The sequence below is a fragment of the Primulina eburnea genome, chromosome 16 (assembly GCF_022965805.1).
Source record: "Primulina eburnea isolate SZY01 chromosome 16, ASM2296580v1, whole genome shotgun sequence".
Taxonomy (NCBI): Eukaryota; Viridiplantae; Streptophyta; class Magnoliopsida; order Lamiales; family Gesneriaceae; genus Primulina; species Primulina eburnea.
The window spans coordinates 26,079,658-26,101,436 of NC_133116.1; the positions used below are offsets into that span (position 1 = coordinate 26,079,658).

Sequence of the window (21,779 nt, forward strand, 5' to 3'; positions counted from 1 at the left end):
ATAACTATGTTTTTGATTAATTGTAGTTTTTTTCGTCAAAACTATTTAACTTATAACCAATATTATTATTAAAATTTATGATTACGATATCAAACTTACTTACATATCGAGAAAGTTTTTTAACTACATATTTACAAAAGTTTAACAAAATTATTGGTCATTTAATTATTTAATTTGAAATAAATTTGACTAACATTTATCAAAAAAATATGGTTATAAAACTATAAATGATCTATTAATTAAAATATATAGATCTAAAAATATCACACGTGAATACATATATAAATAAAATTAATATTTTAACTAAACAAATTTAGCTGTATATAAATATGTGTGTGTATATATATATATATATATAAAATAATAATAATAATAATAATAATAATAAAGATACCTTCAAAAAGTAGTCCATTTTTTCTCGATAGATTTCAGAGTTTTCTCCACCTTTTTTCCTCCAATTCCCCATACCTTCTCTCCTCTAATGGCTCAGGTATTGTCTTCTACCTTTCTGTGTGTGAGTGTGTGTATACATACATATATGTATATCTCTCAAGTTTGGTTTGTGTTTGTGGTAACAGAAGGTGGTGCTGAAGGTTTTGACGATGACTGATGAGAAGACTAAACAGAAAGCCATAGAGGCAGCTGCTGATATTTTTGGTACATTCAAATTCCGAACCCCCCACCCCGATGTTCTATCTTTATGATCTATGTTCAAGTTTAACCCGTATAGCCCAGAATGATTCGCGATATTTTTAATTTGTTGTGGCAAAATCAACAGTGAAATACATATACAGCTGATAAAAACTGCTTGTTTCATAATCGGAATCAATGAATTTTCACTTGTAAAAATGAAGGGGTGGACTCCATAGCTGCTGATTTGAAGGATCAGAAGCTGACAGTGATCGGTGAAATGGATGCGGTGGCGGTCGTTAAGAAGCTGAAGAAGGTGGGGAAGGTGGACATAGTTTCGGTCGGGCCGGCGAAGGAAGAGAAGAAGGAGGAAAAGAAAGAAGAGAAGAAAGAAGAAAAGAAAGAAGAGAAGAAGGAAGACATCAAAGAGCAGAAGAAAGAAGATAAGAAGCCAGAAGAAAAGAAATAATCATCGTATTTTATTTATTTTGTTTTGTTATATTATATATATTTATATTTATCCCTTATAAATAATAATAATTATATTAATAATAATAATTTCTTCTGAAAATCAGAATAATTATACGTGCAACTTTATGGAAATGTGGCCAAATGTTAGTTTTATCTTCGAAATATAAAATGATTTAAGTTACATACTTAGATATTAAAATTTTAATATGAGATATGCACTTCATTTTTCATCAGCCTAAAATAAATAGAATCGGCAATACATGTCAATTGATCAAATACACAATTTCATAGTTCTTTTTAGGTCTTCGTTTTCGATTTCGATTCGATTGAATTTTGATTTTTATGGTTAAATTATCGTACCAGATATTTAATAAGAGTGTGTCTCATGTGAGACCGTCTCACGGATCTTAATATGTGAGACGGATCAAATAAAAAGTAATACTTTTAACATAAAAAGTAATATTTTTTCATGGATTACACAAATAAGAGACGCGTCTCACAAATACGACCCGTGAGATCGTCTCACGCAAGTTTTTACCTTCTAATAAAGGCCACAACCTCATTCAATTATATGTCATTTTCAATGTAATAAATTTTAACGATAACCAAACAAAAGGTATAGAGGTCAGAACGCTCTTTTGGCTTTTCGGGCAAATGGAGGATGATGTACTATGGACGTTACGTACGTTGGTCCAAAGACCTTATGATTCATTTGCATACGGTTTTTCAATACCACACAGATGAATTATACCCCACCTAGCATGAACGGAGCCATATTTTGGTTCTCAATAAAAACAGACGCAGCTAAAAATTCAATACCACGCCGATTAGTTTTTTTACAAAGAAAAAAACTTGTTTGAAACAGTCTCACGGGTTATATTTGTGAGACAGATCTCTTAATTGAGTCATCCATGAAAAAGTATTATTTTTTATGCTAAGAGTATTACTTTTTATTGTGAATATCGGTAGGATTGACCCGTCTCACGTATTAGGATCCGTGAGACGGTCTCACATGAAACCCACTCTTTTACAAAATAATAGATGTCAATTAAATTTATATAAATTGGATTTTTTGGATTAAAATCTTAATTTTACCGGACTTTATATTTCTTTTTTTACTTGGTAAAAAATTTTAACTTCTGAATTTTTTTTCTAATTGAGCTACTCAAACAAATATAAGTTCAGATCAAAATCTAAATAAAAAAAAATAAAAAAAAACTTGTCAAACTACAGCTCGAGTGGGCCACAAGGTTGCTCTGCCCTTTCAAATCCGGGCCCCTCGTTGAATACGAAGGAACAACTCCATTTAACGATTTCGAGGTGGCCTCCGAACCCTATCATCGCTCTGTAATCAATCTTTTGGTTATGTGGGATCAAACGGAAATTTCAGGCATGTGGAGCTTACATCTTTTTGGGACATGTCAATATGCATATTTTCTTGTTGCTCCACAAGAGCAAATAAATTTAGATCATTGCGGTCAGAGCAACACAATACCACTTTGTACGGGAGTCAGGGGCGGAGCCACATGCTCATGTACCCGGGCTGTCCCATTTTTTTTAAAAAAATATATATGTAAATTTTGTATAATTTTATAACAATATGATATTAGTCCGGATAGATCAATTTAAAATTTTAAAAGATTATAGAGTTTAAAATTCTAGCCTGGATAAATCTATATTTCTGGCTCCGCCACTGTCGGGAGTTGATATAGGATAAAGAGATTGTTTGTAGCCTAAGTCTATGTTTTATTAATTACATTTTATCACGCATGATACCCTGTGAATAGGTCTATCAATATCAGGTTCAAACATGACTTTGGGTCCGGACTAGAGTAAATTCAAGGTCTGGATTCAGACTGCTATCATCTGCCGGAATCGAACCCTAAATTTTCAGTTAGTATCATTTGGCGCCGTCTGTGGGAAGTTTGAGCTGAGACGTAGAGATGGTAGGCCGGAGAGGAAGCAGAATTACTAATTCAGTATCGTCACGTCCTCAGATGAGACAGGAAGAACCTCGTCTTGAGACGAGATAGGAACAACATCGTCCTGAGACAAGGAATGAAAATGTGGGCTCCCTGGAACAGTTATGCCAATTCATTAACAAGACAGTAGACGAGGCCATGAAGAGGAACCAAGAATCTATGTTGCCGAAGAACATGCCACTCACCAAGAACGAGAGGAGAATGCTGAGGTCCATCAGAGCAGGGTTGAAGAGACGTGGTGTAACGTCCAGAAAATGTGAAGGTTCGCGTGAACCATATGCATGCAAGTTATCAAATTTCTAGTGCATTTTTAAAGAAAAATGAGTAGTGGACGTTTCAAATGATATCAGAGCAATGTTCCTGCAAAAAGTTGTGTCATCGCCAGTTCTAGAAAGCTTAGTTATCAAGCCTCAAGTCGTTAAGTTTAATATTTTAAATGTTTTTAATGTTATCACATGCATATTTACATGGTTTATACGTTTAAGTTACATGTTTAAACACTTTTGAAGCTAAACGACATTTATGTTTAAGTTTGCATGATAAATGATTTTTATGATTAAACCTGTATTATAGCATTTTTTTAATGCTAAAAATTAGATGCTTTACAATTTTTATGCATGTTACAATACGAAACAAGAAATTACATGATTTTAATGCATGCTGGCCTTGTAGTGGAATTGGACATGTCTAAGAATTTGGTTAATGGGCGTTAGGAAAAGTGGAAAATGATTTGATTATATTGATTTTTGGTTCTTCGTACTGATGTTCTACTTTTTGGGTCATAAGTTAATCATGACGATTATGAATGCTCTTGGGACATGTAGATTTTATAAGAAAATACTGATGATTCGTGGTTACTAGTTGAGTTAATTTTCGAGAATTACATATAAGGAATAATGATTCGAAGACTGCGTCGGTCTTTAAAAGTATAAAAATATATAATTTGGGATTTTAGGTTTTGATGAAAAGATAAGATTGGTTATGAGAATTGATTTTAGATTTAATAAAGCTTAAAATTATTGAACGTCATGTTATAAGAATGTGGGTTCCTTGGAACAGTTATGCCAATTCATTAACATGACAGTAGACGAGGTCATGAAGAGAAACCAAGAATCTATGTTTGCCGAAGAACATGCCACTCACCAGGAACGAGAGGAGAATGCTGAGGTCCATCATAGCAGGGTTGAAGAGACGCAGTGTAACTTCCAGAGAATTTTAAGGTCTAGGTGAACCATATGCATGCAAGTTATCAAATTTCTAGTTCTTTTTTTAAAAAAAGCGAGTAGTGGACGTTTCAGTTGATATCAGAGCAATGTTCCTACAAAGGGTTGTGCCATCGACAGTTCCAGAAAACTCAGTCGTCAAGTCTCAAGTTGTTAAGTTTAATATTTTATATGTTTTTAATGTTATCACATATGTGTTTACATGGTTTATACGTTTAAGCTACATGTTCAAACACTTTTTGAAATTAAATGACATTTATGTTTAAGTTTGCATGACAAATGATTTTTATGATTAAACCTGCATGGTTGCATTTTTTTTAATGCTAAAAATTAGATGCTTTACAATTTTTATGCATGTTATGATACGAAACAAGAAATAATATGATTTTCACGCATGCTGGCCTTGTAGTAGAATTGGATATGTCTAAGAATTTGGTTAATGGGCGTTAGGAAAAGTTGAAAATGATTTGACTTTATTGATTTTTTGGTCTTATTACTGATGTTCTACTTTTTGAGTCATAAGTTAATCATGACGATGATGAATGCTCTTGGGACATGTAGATTTTCTAAGAAAATACTAATGATTCGTGGTTACTAGTTGAGTTAATTTTCGAGAATCACATTATTCCAATGATTTGAAGACTGTGTCGGTCTTTAGAAGTATAAAAGTGTATAATTTGAGATTTTAGGTTTTGATGGAAATGTAAGATTGGTTATGAGAATTGATTTTGGGTTTAATAAAGTTTAAAATTATTGAACGTCATATTAAGAAATCTATAGAATGAAATTAGGAATGCCAAGAATTTATGAGTTAATTGCAGAATTTTTGAAATTAAGGACCAAGTGGATAATTTTCAAAGAAATTAAGAATTAATTTTGCAATTGTTAAGAAATTTGTGGACTAGTTTAGAAATAAGTGAGAATTGAATGGTTTAAATTATTAGAATTTTCTATGATTTAGGATAGAAGGTCATAGTAAAATAGACCTAAACCATCATAGGTCGTTTTAAGTTGCGATTCACAAACAAGGGTGTTGAAAACAAACTTAAATAGGATCGAAGAGACATGATGACATCCTACCACTCATTTGTCAGAGTTGTACAGCGGAAGCGTGGATTATTGAGATACTAAAATTATGAGTCTAAACTTTTTGATTATCAAGGATAAGCAAATTTTGGCGACGAAATTCAATTTAAGAGGGATAAATGGTAGCATCCCAAAAAATTTGAAGGTCCACTTGAACCTTATGCATGCAAGTTATCAAATTTCTTATGTATATTATTAAATGATTTTAATGCATTTAAAACATCATTGTGACATGAATATGTTTTTTATTGCATGGTTTATTAAAGTTTCATGCATAAGGACTTTTAGTCGTTTTCGCGCTCGAACGAGGAACGAAGATCGGAGATAATTAAGGAAAAATGTATTTATTAAATAATTATTTAATATATGGTGTGATTAAGTGAGATTTTTGAAAATGGGCCTTAGTGGAGTATTTTTACTCGCCGTGTCATTTTTTTAATCGGTATACAAAATTTAGCAAGTCGGATGACTTTTTTAAGGTTCGGGCATTATTTTCAAAAACGTACCTAAACGAAATATTATTTGGGAATTTTTTGGGCTTAATGGGAGTATTTTATTGCGTAATAGGCCTAAAATCCTTTTAACCTATTTAATTTTAATTGAGGGCTCATTAACATTTAATATTATAACTTAAACTCCTTAATTAAAACCATAAACCTAATTTCTACATGGTGGCCGCCCCTCCCATAGCAGCAACAGCTTTCTTCAAAAAAAAAAATAATAAATTACAGTAGCCCTTCAATATTCTCTTGATTTTTTTCAAAGGAATCCTTCCACACTTCTCTGGTGCACGTTCTATGTCTCGTTTGTGCGGTTTTTCATACGTTTAGAAGCAAAGGCATGCCTAATACCTTTCTTTTCTCATAATTCACATCATATTAAATATTTTGAATGATCTTTGATGAAAAATATGTTATTATTGGTTTATTCACGTTTTTATGGGTTTGGCATGAGAAATCTTGATTTTCTTGAGGTAATTCATGTGGTCTTGAATGTTAGAAGGGGCTTCCAGGTTCCAGGCTTGAAGGTGCTCGATCCATGAGTGTATACGTGTCCTAGGACTGGTTCAAACATGTGTGGTGTGACAGCACAAAGGGGCTGAACGAATTCTTCAAGATTTGGGTTGTTTGCGATTTTATGGTGCGTATGGTTTAAGTGATTGAGGGACTGTTTATACGGCTTGTGGGCTGTGTCTAGAGGGTTTAGGAGACTCATGTCAGGGCCTTAGAAAGGTTAAAACTCGTCTGGTATGAAGCAGGAAGGGGTGGCCGACGAGTTGGTCGTGTTTGGGTAGATTTAGGGCTCGATCTAGAGGAGGCAAGGACATGGGCTGGTTGGCCAGGATTAGGACGATTCAGGAGGGTATTGTTAGGGTCCTAAGATGTCTGGTTTGAGTCGGGCTTGGTCGGGTTTGGGCTAGGGCCGAGTCAAAGGCGTAGATGTGGACAAGGTTTAGGGCCAAAGTGTAAAGAAAATTTCAGAGGATTTCCATGTGTGTCTACGGGTTCTAAGTGGGCTGATATTGAGTTTAAATGGGATGGTTAGGTGTTGGTAAGTCTTGGTTAAAATTTGGGAAAGTTTGGTCAAGTTTCGAGTTGATTTGGGTTAAAACCGGGACCCCGGTCCAAGTTTTAAAACGAATAATATAAGTTATGAAAAGAGCTCAAGTTTACGTCTAAGAAACGATTGTAAATATGTTTTTAAGTCTTTTAAGGTATTTGGTTGGTTTCGGGTCGAATTCTTGAGGTCCAGGGGTAAAACGATAAATTAGAGTCTCCAAGGGCAAAATGGTCATTTTGCACCCGGGTAGAGTTAGGAGTCTTGGCAGCGCCCTGATCACAATTTGACATGTTTTAAATGTTTATGTTACCACAAATATGAATTTTTATGGAAATATGGAAAAATATGTTGCATGCTTGATTTTAAGAAAATTTACGTATATGCATGATTTTTATAAGTGATGAATACGATGACATGTTTTAAAGGATGAGAGTTGATTGTGACTAATACGAATACGATAACACAATGACATGTAAGGCCAAGGCTCAGTGAATGGGTAATACTGTCGTATTCACGCATTTAAAATTATTTTAGAAATTTAGTTTTAAAAAAAATTTCTAACAGTATTTTAAGTAGTAGATGTTTCAAATCCCTTGTCTAGTAGCTCTTGAATTTGATCTTTTAATTCTTTCATTTTAGCAGGTGCTAGGCGATATGGTACCTTAAGAGATTGGCACAGTACCAGGCATCAATTCAATAGCAAATTCTACCTCTCGCTCGGGTGGGATACCAGAAGCATTATCAGGGAACACGTCCAGAAAGTCCTTGACAACTTCTACGTCCTCGATTGATCGAGTGTCAGTAGTGGGTAAAGATATAATACTAGCAAGAAAACCTTGACAGACTATTCGGATTATCTTCTTTGCATGGATGCATGAAATGATCTGCAACATTTGATTGTTTTGTGCAGTCTCAAAGATGAATGCTTTCCCATTGGGCGGTCTAATAGATACTGACCTCCGTCGAAAATCAATAGTAGCCCCATTCAGTGTGAGCCAATACAGGCCCAAAATAATAACGAACTCGGGCATTGATAATACAATAAGGTCCGTCCGTATAACATTCTTTTGCAATTTGAGTTTCACATCCTTAACCATGCTTGTAGAGACCATATATTCGCCAGAAGGCACTATAACTCTGAATCCTGACTCTATTTCTACTGGTAAGATTCCCAATTTCTTCACGAAGGATTTAGATACGAAAAGAATGTGTAGCTCCAGAATCTATCAAAGCGTAAGTAGCTACCTACGCCCGCTAACAAAATTTGTCCTGATAATATTTGCATTATACTCTATTAAGGCCATAAAATTTTGAAATTTCATATCATTTAGGCCCTCTAATTCCCCATATTAGTATTTCAATAAATTTCGAAAATTTCCAAGTGACCCCTTAAATTATGAAAATTTGCAATTTAGTCCGAGGGAATTTCAAAATTTTCCATTTTAACCCCTTAAAGATTTTAGAATTATACTAAGTTTTCCTAAATGATTTTCGAGAATTGCTATTTAGTCTCTTAAGTTTTCAATCTTCTACAATTTGATCTCCATAGCTAATGCTTGAAACAATTCTATGCCTAATACCTTAGAATTTGAAACATGGAATTCTAAATCATCAAGTTCAATGCATCTCGTTTTAATTCTAGCACCCATGCTTATGGGTGCTAGAATTAAAACGAGATGCATTGAACTTGATGATTTAGAATTCCATGTTTCAAAAAGCAATGTAAAATGCTTAAATAGTCGGAGTACCTATAATAAGCGTGTGTCTGACTCCGCTTGGTCAGCATGCATCACGTAAGCCCTTCCAATCGTGGGTTGTTTAAGCTTTGGGCAATCACCAGCCTTATGCCCCATTCCTCCGCACTTGAAGCACTTGTAGGTGCCCCACATGCACTTGCCGTAGTGATGGAGATCATACTTGTAGCGCCCTTACCCGAGCCACTATTAAACAGACTAATAAACATGCAACATTAAACTCAATAACAACAATTAAATAGCGGAAACCAAATACTTAATCATATTACAACCCAAACGAAAACAAAACAAGAACAGTAGTCTTAAACATTAATACAACCATAACGAAAACATAACTCTGAACGAGAAAACGATAAACCACATAAATTCTCCATTAGATCACCACCGAAAACCCAACTGATCTAGCCAATGCCTTGGTCGTCCGAACCGTCCAACCTAAGACCTGCCCCATGGAATGGGGTGTCCAAGATGAAAACAAAGATGTGAGCGACAATCGCCCAATATGAGGGTATACAAATTGATATGATGCATGCGAAATGCAATATGCTCGAATATCAAAGATCAAGTCAAGAATCTAATGCTCAGTCTAGAGGCGCCTGAGTGTGTAGTCTCTGATATGCCCTAGGCATGTTTTGGCTCCCACACTCATTATCAAGACCTGGACCTACAATGTTCAGGTCATCAGAGCCCGCGGGTCCCGTCGAACACTGTAGCTCTCGATGCTCCATCGTCCACAATACAGAATAGGGCTGAGCGGCTCCAACAAACGAGGTATATCTCAAAAAATATCAGGCTCAACATGATATGTCAAGAATAATATGCCAAAGCAGTAAAACATGTATCATGCAACAGATAAATATGCAGCATATAAGTGTGTATACTACACTTGGATATCTCAGTCAGTACATCACGTGCCTCACTAAAATAATCTAACAAAAAGCTCTGAACCTAGACAATACCAATAAAATGAAATCACTAACAAACAAGATCAAACATGGTACAAGGTTCTCCGTTGCAATATTTTTTAGGAAAGATTCAAATTGCCGGATCGGTCGCTCAAGATCTTTGGTCTTTACCCGGACCCGATGAAAAAAATGGAATCACTTCTTATGGACTCGTTGAGAATGATTCGGATCTAGTTCATGGCCTATTAGAAATAGAATGCGTTCTGGTGTCTAATGATCCTTAAATAACTATTTCAGGCTTTAGGATTATACCTACGTCCGTCGTCAGCCCGCTGATGATGTCTCGATCTTAGTTCACCGACCCCTCCTCGAGTCGATACTAGCTCCGAAACTTCCTGACACCAAAGTGCCCTAGAAACTGGCTAAAAAACCTAAGGTATATGGCTAGAACTCTCTTTGAAGAATCCCATGTAGGAAACAAAAGAATCAGCCTCCATTTATGAAAGGGGATCGGTTACGGTGACCGGAAGCAAGAAAAATTTCGAAAATCATATTTTCAAGGCTCAAAAAATTTCGGCCACCTCAACTTTCTTGTGTAGCAAATACAAAAAACACCAAAAATGACATTCATAGTGTGTTAAGAAATGTACCTATCAATCTCAAAGATTGATTGTGGCTCCAACTAAGGTGTAAACACCTTAGCTCTTGAAGGTAGACAATCTACAAGCTTCACCTTTCTTTTGGACTCCTTTCTTCCAATCAAGCCCACCACTAACTAGCTAGAACCCTTCTTATTTTGCACTAGAAAAATAAGAAGATTTTTTCAAAGAGAAGTGATTTCTTTCCTCAACAATTGAAGAAGAAAATTGAGAGAAAAACTTGGAGAAAAATGTGAATAGTAACTCAACCACTATTCATGCTAGGAGAGAAGGAGAGACAATTTTTTGGTTGTGGGAAAAGTTGTTCCAAAAAGTTGCATGCCATGCCTTGAAAACACAAAAAGTAGTCTCCCAACCTTTCACCTCCCATGCATGCATATTATATGGTTTTTAATCAAATTAAAACCTTGGACTAAATTTTAATTATCTCAAACATATTTGAGACTAATTAAACATTACTTGAATTTACCCAAGTCCCACTAGTTAAATAATTATTTTAATTGAGCTCTTCAAGACTCAATATTATTTAATTAATTCAACACTTGAATTAATTTAATTATTTGGACTCTACTAGGTCCACTAGTGTTTAATTAATTCAACACTTGAATTAATTTAATTTAGTCCATAATAATGTTTATGAAAATCACAATTTTCAATTACATTATTCACTTGGCCAATTTTAATTTAGGAACACTTCCTTAAATTAAAATTTACATTTCTCTCATAGAAGTCATACTTCTATTTTTCTTTACACTTATAAACTCATTTATAAGTCGTTCAACACATTGAACTATTTTCTCCTTTATAGAAGTCATACTTCTAATTTTCCTTACGCTTATAAACTCCTTTATAAGCCGTTCAACACATTGAACTATTTTTACTTCTCAACGGGATCTAGAAAGCTAGTACTTGTGTGGCCCTCAATGGTTCATTGATACAACTAGCCGTGGGTTCACATCTCTATGTGATTCGGACTAAACATGTCCTTATATGAGCATACCCCAATTGCTCCATTCTTATTTATCAACTCCTTGATAATAAGAATGTCAGAACTCAAGTCTGATAGTACCCAACCAATCATGTTAAACGCCTAGCAGCATCGCTTACATGATTCCCTAGGTATCAAATGATAGTGCCTGCAAGAACCATTCAATTATGGTTAGCGTACAGTACGGTCCCTTCAACTCATATATCCCGATCGATTCGACAACCATTGGTTTATCGAGAGTTGTCAATGAATCGATACTATGTGTCATGTCGTAGTTGCATCGATGGTGTAATCTATGAAACCCCTTTCATAATTACCACCATACTCTGGCCAGAGATTTCAACCTACATACACATGATAACACATAGGATATCCATACCCGAAGGTAAGCGGTGAATCCCCGACTACAATGCATCGACTCCTATGTGTTTCGACAGAACACCCAACCTTGCCACCTGATGACCCCATGAGAGTCGGTAAACAAGTCAAAGTGTAATTCTAGCACATAGAGTCTCAATGTTGTCCCGGGTCATAAGGACTAATTCTGTACAACCATAAACTAGGACATTTCCACTCGATAAGTGAGAACCACTTGGAAAGTCTTTTTATGGAGGGTTGTTCAGTGCACTCTACAAGGAGCACCTATCTGCATGCTCGGACATCACAATGTCCCCTACCAATGAAACATGGTACTCACATCGCAGATACTAGTCTCTAACTCGAGCGGCCTATATCCTTCTTAGTGGCGGCTGAATCGACTAGGAACCGTTTAGAATATACAGTATTACAAATATGAGTTTCATGATACTCATCATATGAGCATCTCATATTCTTTATACTATTTGTATATTCAAGGGCTTTATCTATGCAACTAGCATGGGTATTCAGATAAAGATGTGCCAAAATAATAATTTCAAATATTATTAAAATAAAGACTGCTTATACATAGAGTTTCATTGTGAACACTCGGCCAACAATTGGCTCGACGGGCACCTACTCTAACAATTTATAGGCTGCATCTGACTATTTCAAAAAATCCGAATCAATCTTATCTGCCACGTGTCAGAATCTCATTTTTCTAGTTGGATTTCTCGAGATAATGAAATCTGAAGTAGATCGGGTTATCCCTCTTTAATTCGGTGGATCCCAACAGCTTGATCCCGAACTATCAATTCCTTCATAATACTTAATTAACAACTCATTAATTATCTCTTAATTAATATTTCATTCAAAACAAGGATTCGGGTCATTACATCCTGCCCTCCTTACAAAGATTTCGTCCTCGAAATAAAAACTGAAGTACAATACAACTGAATAAAATACAACTCAAAACAAATGTGGATACTCTGAGCGCATACGACTCTCTAACTCCCAAGTCGCTTTTGCAGTACCCCGGCATTGTCATTGCATTAGAACAAGTGGAATGATCTTGTTTCTGAGCTTTTTTTCTTTCCTACCCAGGATTAAAAGTGGCTGCTTTACATAAGTCAAGTCTTCTTCAAGTTGAACATCTGTCGGATCAAGAACGTGCACTTCGTCTTCTACACACCGTCGTAGCAACGATACATGAAAGACATTATGAATGTTGGACAGATATGGCGGTAAAGCCAATCGATACGCCAAATTTTCAACACATTCCAAGATCTCAAAAGATCCGATGAATCTTGGGGCTAATTTTTCCTTGAGTTCAAATATCATTACCCTGCAGAATGGTAAAACTTTAAAGAAAACTTTTTCCCTTGACTGAAAATGTAGAGGTCTACGCCTGGTATTCGCATAACTCGATTGACGATCTTGTGCAGTTTTAATTCTCTTCTTGATTAATTCCACTACGTCAATCGCATGTTGCACTAATTCGCGTCCTTGCACTTGTCGTTCTACTACTTCGTCCCAAAACAAAGGAGTACGACAACGTCTACCATATAATGCTTCAAACGGAGCCATACCAATGCTGTTGTGGTTGATATTCTTATAGTAAACTCCACAAGCGGCAGATGATCATGCTATGCTGGTCCAAAATCCAAAGCACAAGCACACAACATATCCTCAAGTGTCTGAATAGCCCTCTCATACTGACCGTCGGTCTCTGGATGATAGGTAGTACTCAGACTCAATATCGTTCCCAACGTTTTATGAAAACTTTCCCAGAACCTTGAGGTAAAGCGTGGATCTCTGTCACTGACTATACTTGTTGGCACACCATGATATTTAAGAATCTCTTGGATGTATAGTATTTCCATGCGATCGAAACTATATTCCCAACTATACGGAATGAAATGTTCTGACTTAGTCAATCGGTCCACAAAACCCAAATTGCATCATAATTCTTAGAAGACAGCAGCAAGTGGGCGAAAAAATCCATCGTTACATGCTCCCACTTTCACTCAGGGATAGGAAGATTTTGAAGTAATCCTCCTGGTCGTCGATGTTCAGCTTTCACTTGCTGACAAACCAAACACTTGGCTACAAACTGGTAAACATTTTTATTCATACATTTCCACCAAAACTTGGCCTTCAAATCCTTATATATTTTCATGTTTCAAGGGTGGATACTTAACTTACTCCTATAAGCTTGAGATAAAATCTCGTCTCTCAATTTAGAATCTTTTGGAACTACGATTCTTCCTGACAGACACAAGGTTCCATCTGTTTGGAACGCAAAGCCAGATGTGTTGTCTCTGTTAGCTAACTTTGCTAAATTTTTCAATTTCAGGTCAGAAAACTGAGCTTCTCTGATTTTTGCATACAACATCGGTTCAGATAAAAAGCTCGTTATTCGAATGTGTTCCATTCCTTTCTTATGATGGAAGTGAAATCCTAGAGAACAACAATCTTGGATTACATTTGATATAAAACTTTTCTAACATGCTGATAATCTCACATTGCGACTAAGAGCATCAGCTGTAAGATTCGCTGATCCTGGATGATACTTGATTTCGCAATCACAATCCTTTAACAAATCCATCCATCTTCTTTGGCGCATATTCAACTCGGCTTTAGTGAAGATATACTTCAAACTCTTGTGATCTGTAAAGATCTCAAATCTCTCTCCGTAGAGATAATATCGCCAGATTTTCAAAGCAAACACAATCGCTGCCAATTCTAGATCATGAACTTGATAATTCTCTTCATGCTTCTTCAACTGTCTGGATGCATATGCAATCACATGACCATTTTGAGTTAAAACACACCCAAGTCCTTGAAGTGATGCATCTGTGTACACAATGTACCCTCCTGATCCAGATGGCAGAGCTAAAACAGGTGCAGTTGTCAAACGTTGACGCAGTTAATTGAAACTATTTTCACAATCATGTTAGTTGTGTCAATGGTTTGGCAATCTGAGAAAATCCTGTGATGAATCTCCGGTAAGAACCTGCCAAACCTAGAAAATTTTTTTTCTCTTAAGCTGATTTCGGTCGTGCCCAACTCAACACTGTTTCGATCTTTCTAAGATCCACTGATATTGTAGTATCCCGATGCCTAATTTGAGTTCATTACTGGATTAATTATATTTCGGTGGGATCGGAAGGACCGAACAGAGTTCGGATCGTCCGAAGCGGGTTCGGATCGTCCGAAGAGGGTTCGAATCGTCCGAAGACAGGTGGCTGGACACGCGGAAGACATGCAGAGTTCGGATCGTCCGATCAGGGTTCGGATCGTCCGAAGACAGGTGTCTGGACACGTGGAAGACATGCAGGGTTCGGATCGTCCGATAAGGGTTCGGAAGGTCCGAAGTGTACAGTGGATCGGATCGTCCGAAGTGGATCGGATCGTCCGATCGTTGTCTATAAATAGAGGCGCGAGGCTTCATTTGTTACTCGCCAATTCCGAGTGTTCCAGAGCGTTTTAGTCGTTTCTGATGGGTTTCTAGTCTTTTCCCGAGGTTTAGGCACTAGCGGGGAGCTACTGGTTTTGTAGCGGAGCTGTGCTCTAGTTGGGAGCTAGCGGCATCAGTGGGCTGACTACGGACGCAGACTTGATTCTAGGACTGATTGCTAGGATCTACTGGTTTGAGGTACGAAAGTACTATCCGAGATAGCAGGATTGAGTATGCTTTACTATGTGTTGCATGTTTATATGTTGCATTATTATCTGTCATATGATGCATGGTTTATTATGCGGCATTTGCATAATCATGTTGAGCCTGACTATTTTTGAGATAGCCTGTTGAGAGGGTGCTCAGCCCTCGTTTGTTGTGGATGGTTGGACCCCGTTGGCCGACGGTGGTCAGGTCACCGGTATATCCACAGGTTTATTTTGGTATGGGAGCCACCTCCTGGTGCGACGGCGCAGAGTGCTACATACCTTGACGTCATTTACCTGAGCAGTATTTCGATATACCCAGATCCTGGTATCCAGTACATTTTGCATACATGCATGTCATAGTCTTGTATACTCATGCTTTCGGTGCTGAGCGTTTTATGCTCACGTCCTCGGTTTATCTCTGTTTTGGACACCCTATTCGATGGGGCAGGTCTCAGGTTGGACGGTCCAGTAGGGAGTGGACAGGGAGCTGGCAGAGGTTGACCTGTAGTTGTTGGTATTTGTTCTTGGTATTTAGTTCGATCTGGTTGTTTAAGTATTTTGTACTTACAGATTCGATTGGGTTGTATTACTATTTTTCCGCTGTTTACCTGATTCAGTTTTAAATGTTAATTTTGCATGCTTAAGTTCTGATTAGTAGGTGATTCTGGAACGGGTCACTACATTTATGGTATCAGAGCATGCATTAAGATTTTGGGATTTAGAACTGTTCTTTTGGGTTTAATCTCTGGTAACTTTTGTAGCTAAGAGATGTCTGGTTTTGACGACGATGCTAGTAGTCATGGCAGCGTTGGACGCTGGGGAGACCGCGACGATCGGGAGCGTCGTCGAGAGCATCGAGAACGTCGTCAACACCGTCGTGATGAGCCTCGGAGTTTTAGTATGCATCGGTTCTTGCAGATGGGGCCGAAACCTCTTTCAGGCGGTGAGACCCCGGATGTTGCGGAGAACTGGCTTGAGAGGATGGAGAGCTGCTTCAAGACTTTTCAGTGCTCTGCGGAGCAGCAGATTGATACCCTTGATTTCTTGCTGGAGGGTGGTGCGCGCAAGTGGTGGAGGTCTACCTCTGCACCGATAGTTCAGCGACAGGGTCGAGTTCTTTGGGCCGATTTCCGAGCCGCTTTCATGCTGCTTTACTTTCCGCCAGCTCTTCTGCAGACCAAGGCGATTGAGTTGATCAATCTGAAGCAGGGAAGTTTGTCTGTTGATGAGTATCAGCAGAAGTTCTTTGAGTTGCTTCCATATGTTCCGCATGTCAGTGACAATGCTATGGCCAAGTATAACCATTTTCTTCAGGGCCTCAATCAGGAGATTTATGATCGGGTTGTTGTCTGCGATGATCCGACATCGTATGAGGGCCTTGTAAATCATTGTCGCCAGGCTGAGGGCAGTTTGTTGAGAGGTCGAGCCATGCAGTCTGCTCGTCCTACTAGTTCTTTGGGTCCCCGCGTCCAAGCATTTAAGAAGGCTGGATCTACTTCTTCTTCCTCTGGATCTGGAGGAGTTCACCATTTTGGGAAGAAGAGGGGCCCGTGTCAGCACTGCGGGAAGGATCATCCGACGGAGCGTTGTCGCAAGGTTGCGGGTGCTTGTTACAAGTGCGGTGAGATGGGCCACATGAAGAGAGATTGTCCACAGACGGGCGGAGGATCAGGATCTGGTTCTCAGGCTTCAGTTCATCAGAGGCCACAGCAGGGACAGTCTACTCAGGGTTCTAACCTCCGACCGCGTACTCAAGGGCAGGTCTTTGCTCTTAACCAGGATCAGGCTGCTGAGGAGAACGAGAGAGTTATCGCAGGTTTATTTTTATTATGTGGATTACCTGCTTACGTTCTCATTGACACTGGTGCATCTCATTCATTCATATCTGCGAGATTTGCTAAGCGTCATGCATTACCTTTCACTTCTTTGGACGTTGTGGTATCTGTTTCCACACCGATGGGTCATTCGGTGCTAGCTAAACGTCTAGTTTTGGGTTGTCCTCTAGAGTTTGAGGGTAATGTTTTAACTGCTAATTTGATGATTCTTGTGATGGAGGATTTTGATTGCATCCTGGGAATAGATGTGCTGACTGTGTTTAGAGCTACTGTGGACTGTTATCAGAAGTTTGTGCAGTTTCGTCCAGTGGAGGGCGACAGTTGGTTTTTCTATGGAGAGGGAGCGCGACCCCCGATGCCTGTGGTTTCTGCTCTGAAAGCCTGTCGTGCTTTAGAGTCGGGCGGGGAAGGCTACCTTATCTATGCTATTGATTCGTCCGCAGATAGTGTCGGTATCAGTGACATTCCAGTGGTTTGCGATTTTCCGGATGTTTTTCCCGAGGAGATTCCTGGTTTTCCTCCCGTTCGGGATGTGGATTTCGGCATTGATTTAGTGCCAGGCACGGCACCAATCTCTAGAGCTCCTTATCGTTTAGCTCCATCGGAGATGCAAGAATTGAAACAGCAGTTGCAGGATCTTCTTGACAAGGGGTATATTCGACCCAGTGTGTCCCCGTGGGGAGCACCAGTTCTTTTTGTCAAAAAGAAGGATGGTTCTATGCGGCTCTGCATAGATTATCGACAGTTGAATCGTGCGACGATAAAGAATAAGTATCCGTTGCCACGGATTGATGATTTATTTGATCAACTGCAAGGTACCTCTGTGTATTCCAAGATTGATTTAAGGTCTGGTTATCATCAGCTTCGGGTTCATCAGGGAGATATATCGAAGACTGCATTCAGGACCCGGTATGGGCATTATGAGTTTCTGGTTATGCCTTTTGGGGTGACGAATGCACCAGCAGTTTTTATGGATCTGATGAATCGGGTTTTTCGGGAATTCTTGGATAAGTTTGTTGTGGTGTTTATAGATGATATCTTAATCTATTCGCATGATCAGCAAGAACACGCACAACACTTAAGGATTATTTTACAGACACTTCGCGAGAATCAGCTTTATGCGAAGTTGAGTAAATGTGAGTTTTGGAGTGACAGGGTTGTTTTCCTTGGTCATGTCATTTCTAGCAAGGGAGTTTCAGTTGACCCAAGTAAGGTGGAAGCGGTATTGAACTGGTCGCGTCCGACGACAGTAGCCGAGATCCGCAGTTTTCTGGGATTGGCTGGGTATTATCGCCGTTTCATTGTCAACTTCTCTCAGATTGCTAAGCCACTCACTCAGCTCACTCGGAAAGATGTTTCATTTGAATGGACATCAGAGTGCGAAGAGAGTTTCTTGGAACTTCGCAGACGTTTGACATCTGCGCCTGTTTTGGCTTTACCGTCTGGATCTGGTGGTTTCAGTGTTTACACCGATGCCTCTTTACAGGAACTAGGGTGTGTTCTGATGCAGAATGAGCATGTGATTGCTTATGCGTCGAGACAGTTAAAGTCTCATGAGGAAAACTATCCTGTTCATGATCTGGAATTAGCAGCGATCGTTTTTGCTTTGAAAATCTGGCGCCATTATCTATATGGTGAGCGATTTGAGATTTTCACCGATCATAATAGTTTGAAGTATCTGTTCACTCAAGCTGAGTTGAACATGCGTCAGCGTCGTTGGATGGATCTACTCAAAGATTACGATTGTGAGATCAAGTATCATCCAGGATCTGCGAATCTCACGGCCGATGCTCTTAGTCGCAAGGTGAGGTTATCTGCTCTTCAGACTTGTGCTGTATCTGGGATTATTCAGGATTTCTGTTCGATGGGATTCAATTGTAAGCATCGGAAGGGAACAGAGAGTATCCGTATAGCTACTATTTTGTCCGAGCCAGTTTTGTATTCTCGGATTAGAGATGCTCAGATGTCTGATTCTAAGATTCAGAAATTAGCTCGGTTGGCTGATGGAGATAATACTTCTGGTTTCCACTATCAGTCCGAGGGTCTTTTGTGCTTATCTGGTCGTGTTGTTGTACCGGAAGATGACACTTTGAGGGAAGAGATTTTGTCCCAGGCTCATCGTAGCAAGTTGAGTGTTCATCCAGGGAGCAACAAGATGTATAAGGATTTGAGGACTCGATTTTGGTGGAAAGGTATGAAACGTAATGTTTATCAGTATGTCTCCAAGTGCCTTGTCTGTCAGCAGGTGAAGGCTGAGTATCGACGACCTGGAGGTTTGTTGCAGAATCTTCCTATTCCGGAGTGGAAGTGGGAGCATATCACGATGGACTTCGTGACTCACTTGCCTATGTCTGTGGGGAATAGAGATGCTATCTGGGTGGTAGTGGATCGGCTTACTAAGTCTGCCCATTTTCTTCCGTATAACAGAGATTTCACTTTCGATCGGATGGCGCGGTTGTACATTCAGGAGATTGTACGGTTTCATGGTGTGCCCGTGAGTATCGTTAGTGACAGAGATCCTCGATTTACATCTAGATTTTGGGGCAGCTTTCAGCAAGCTTTGGGCACTACCTTGAGTTTGAGTACTGCATATCACCCAGAGACTGACGGTCAGTCAGAGAGGACTATTCGTACTCTTGAGGATATGTTGAGATCTTGTGTGATGGATTTCGGGCCAGCTTGGCAGGATCATCTGCCGCTGATAGAGTTTGCATACAACAACAGTTTTCATAGGAGTATTGGTATGTCTCCGTTTGAAGCATTGTATGGTCGACGTTGTCGTACTCCTCTGTTCTGGGAAGAAGTCGGAGAACGACAGGTCGAGGGTCCAGAATTGATTCAGCAGGCCATGGATAAAGTTCTTGTGATCAAACAGCGGATTAAGACTGCTCAGGATCGACAAGCGAGTTATGCGAACTCCAAGCGCAGACCTCTTCATTTTGATGCAGGCGAGAAAGTGTTTCTCAAGGTATCACCTTTTCGGAGGATTCTGAGATTTGGACTCAAGGGTAAGCTATCTCCGAGATTCATTGGTCCTTTTGAGATCTTAGAATGTGTGGGAGATTTGGCCTACAGATTAGCTTTGCCACCGTATCTGTCTAGTGTTCACAATGTGTTTCATGTGTCCTTGTTGAGACGATACGTAGCGGATGAGTCTCATGTTTTGCATCCGACAGAAGTTCAGCTGAATCCGGATTTGTCTTTTGTGGAAAGACCGGTTTCGATCTTAGACCGGAAGGATAAGGTACTGCGGAATAAGACTATTCCTCTTGTCTTAGTGCAGTGGCAGCGCCGAGGTACTGAAGAAGCTACTTGGGAACTAGAGAGTCGCATGCGGTCAGAGCATCCAGAGTTGTTCTAGTTGTAGTATTTTCAGTAATGATTGTAATTTCAGTTGTACTTTCAGTTGTAATTCATTCTTAAGTTGAATGTATTGTTGTTCAGAATTGTCATTCTTCAGACTCGATTTCGCGGACGAAATCTTTTTTTTGGGGGGGAGAATGTAGTATCCCGATGCCTAATTTGAGTTCATTACTGGATTAATTATATTTCGGTGGGATCGGAAGGACCGAACAGAGTTCGGATCGTCCGAAGCGGGTTCGGATCGTCCGAAGAGGGTTCGAATCGTCCGAAGACAGGTGGCTGGACACGCGGAAGACATGCAGAGTTCGGATCGTCCGAAGACAGGTGTCTGGACACGTGGAAGACATGCAGGGTTCGGATCGTCCGATAAGGGTTCGGAAGGTCCGAAGTGTACAGTGGATCGGATCGTCCGAAGTGGATCGGATCGTCCGATCGTTGTCTATAAATAGAGGCGCGAGGCTTCATTTGTTACTCGCCAATTCCGAGTGTTCCAGAGCGTTTTAGTCGTTTCTGATGGGTTTCTAGTCTTTTCCCGAGGTTTAGGCACTAGCGGAGAGCTACTGGTTTTGTAGCGGAGCTGTGCTCTAGTTGGGAGCTAGCGGCATCAGTGGGCTGACTACGGACGCAGACTTGATTCTAGGACTGATTGCTAGGATCTACTGGTTTGAGGTACGAAAATACTATCCGAGATAGCAGGATTGAGTATGCTTTACTATGTGTTGCATGTTTATATGTTGCATTATTATCTGTCATATGATGCATGGTTTATTATGCGGCATTTGCATAATCATGTTGAGCCTGACTATTTTTGAGATAGCCTGTTGAGAGGGTGCTCAGCCCTCGTTTGTTGTGGATGGTTGGACCCCGTTGGCCGACGGTGGTCAGGTCACCGGTATATCCACAGGTTTATTTTGGTATGGGAGCCACCTCCTGGTGCGACGGCGCAGAGTGCTACATACCTTGACGTCATTTACCTGAGCAGTATTTCGATATACCCAGATCCTGGTATCCAGTACATTTTGCATACATGCATGTCATAGTCTTTTATACTCATGCTTTCGGTGCTGAGCGTTTTATGCTCACGTCCTCGGTTTATCTCTGTTTTGGACACCCTATTCGATGGGGCAGGTCTCAGGTTGGACGGTCCAGGAGGGAGTGGACAGGGAGCTGGCAGAGGTTGACCTGTAGTTGTTGGTATTTGTTCTTGGTATTTAGTTCGATCTGGTTGTTTAAGTATTTTGTACTTACAGATTCGATTGGGTTGTATTACTATTTTTCCGCTGTTTACCTGATTCAG

At 39.3% G+C, this 21,779-nt stretch overlaps 1 protein-coding gene across 1 annotated transcript; it reads left to right on the plus strand.

Moving 5' to 3' along the window:
• Nucleotides 1–342: 342 nt before the first annotated feature.
• LOC140816502 (heavy metal-associated isoprenylated plant protein 39) lies at nucleotides 343–1,190 on the plus strand. The gene is made up of 3 exons (XM_073175824.1): nucleotides 343–490; nucleotides 579–657; nucleotides 855–1,190. The coding sequence occupies exons 1-3, from the start codon at nucleotides 482–484 to the stop codon at nucleotides 1,097–1,099; spliced, it is 333 nt and encodes a 110-aa protein (XP_073031925.1). The 5' UTR covers nucleotides 343–481; the 3' UTR covers nucleotides 1,100–1,190.
• The last annotated feature ends 20,589 nt before the right edge of the window (nucleotides 1,191–21,779 follow it).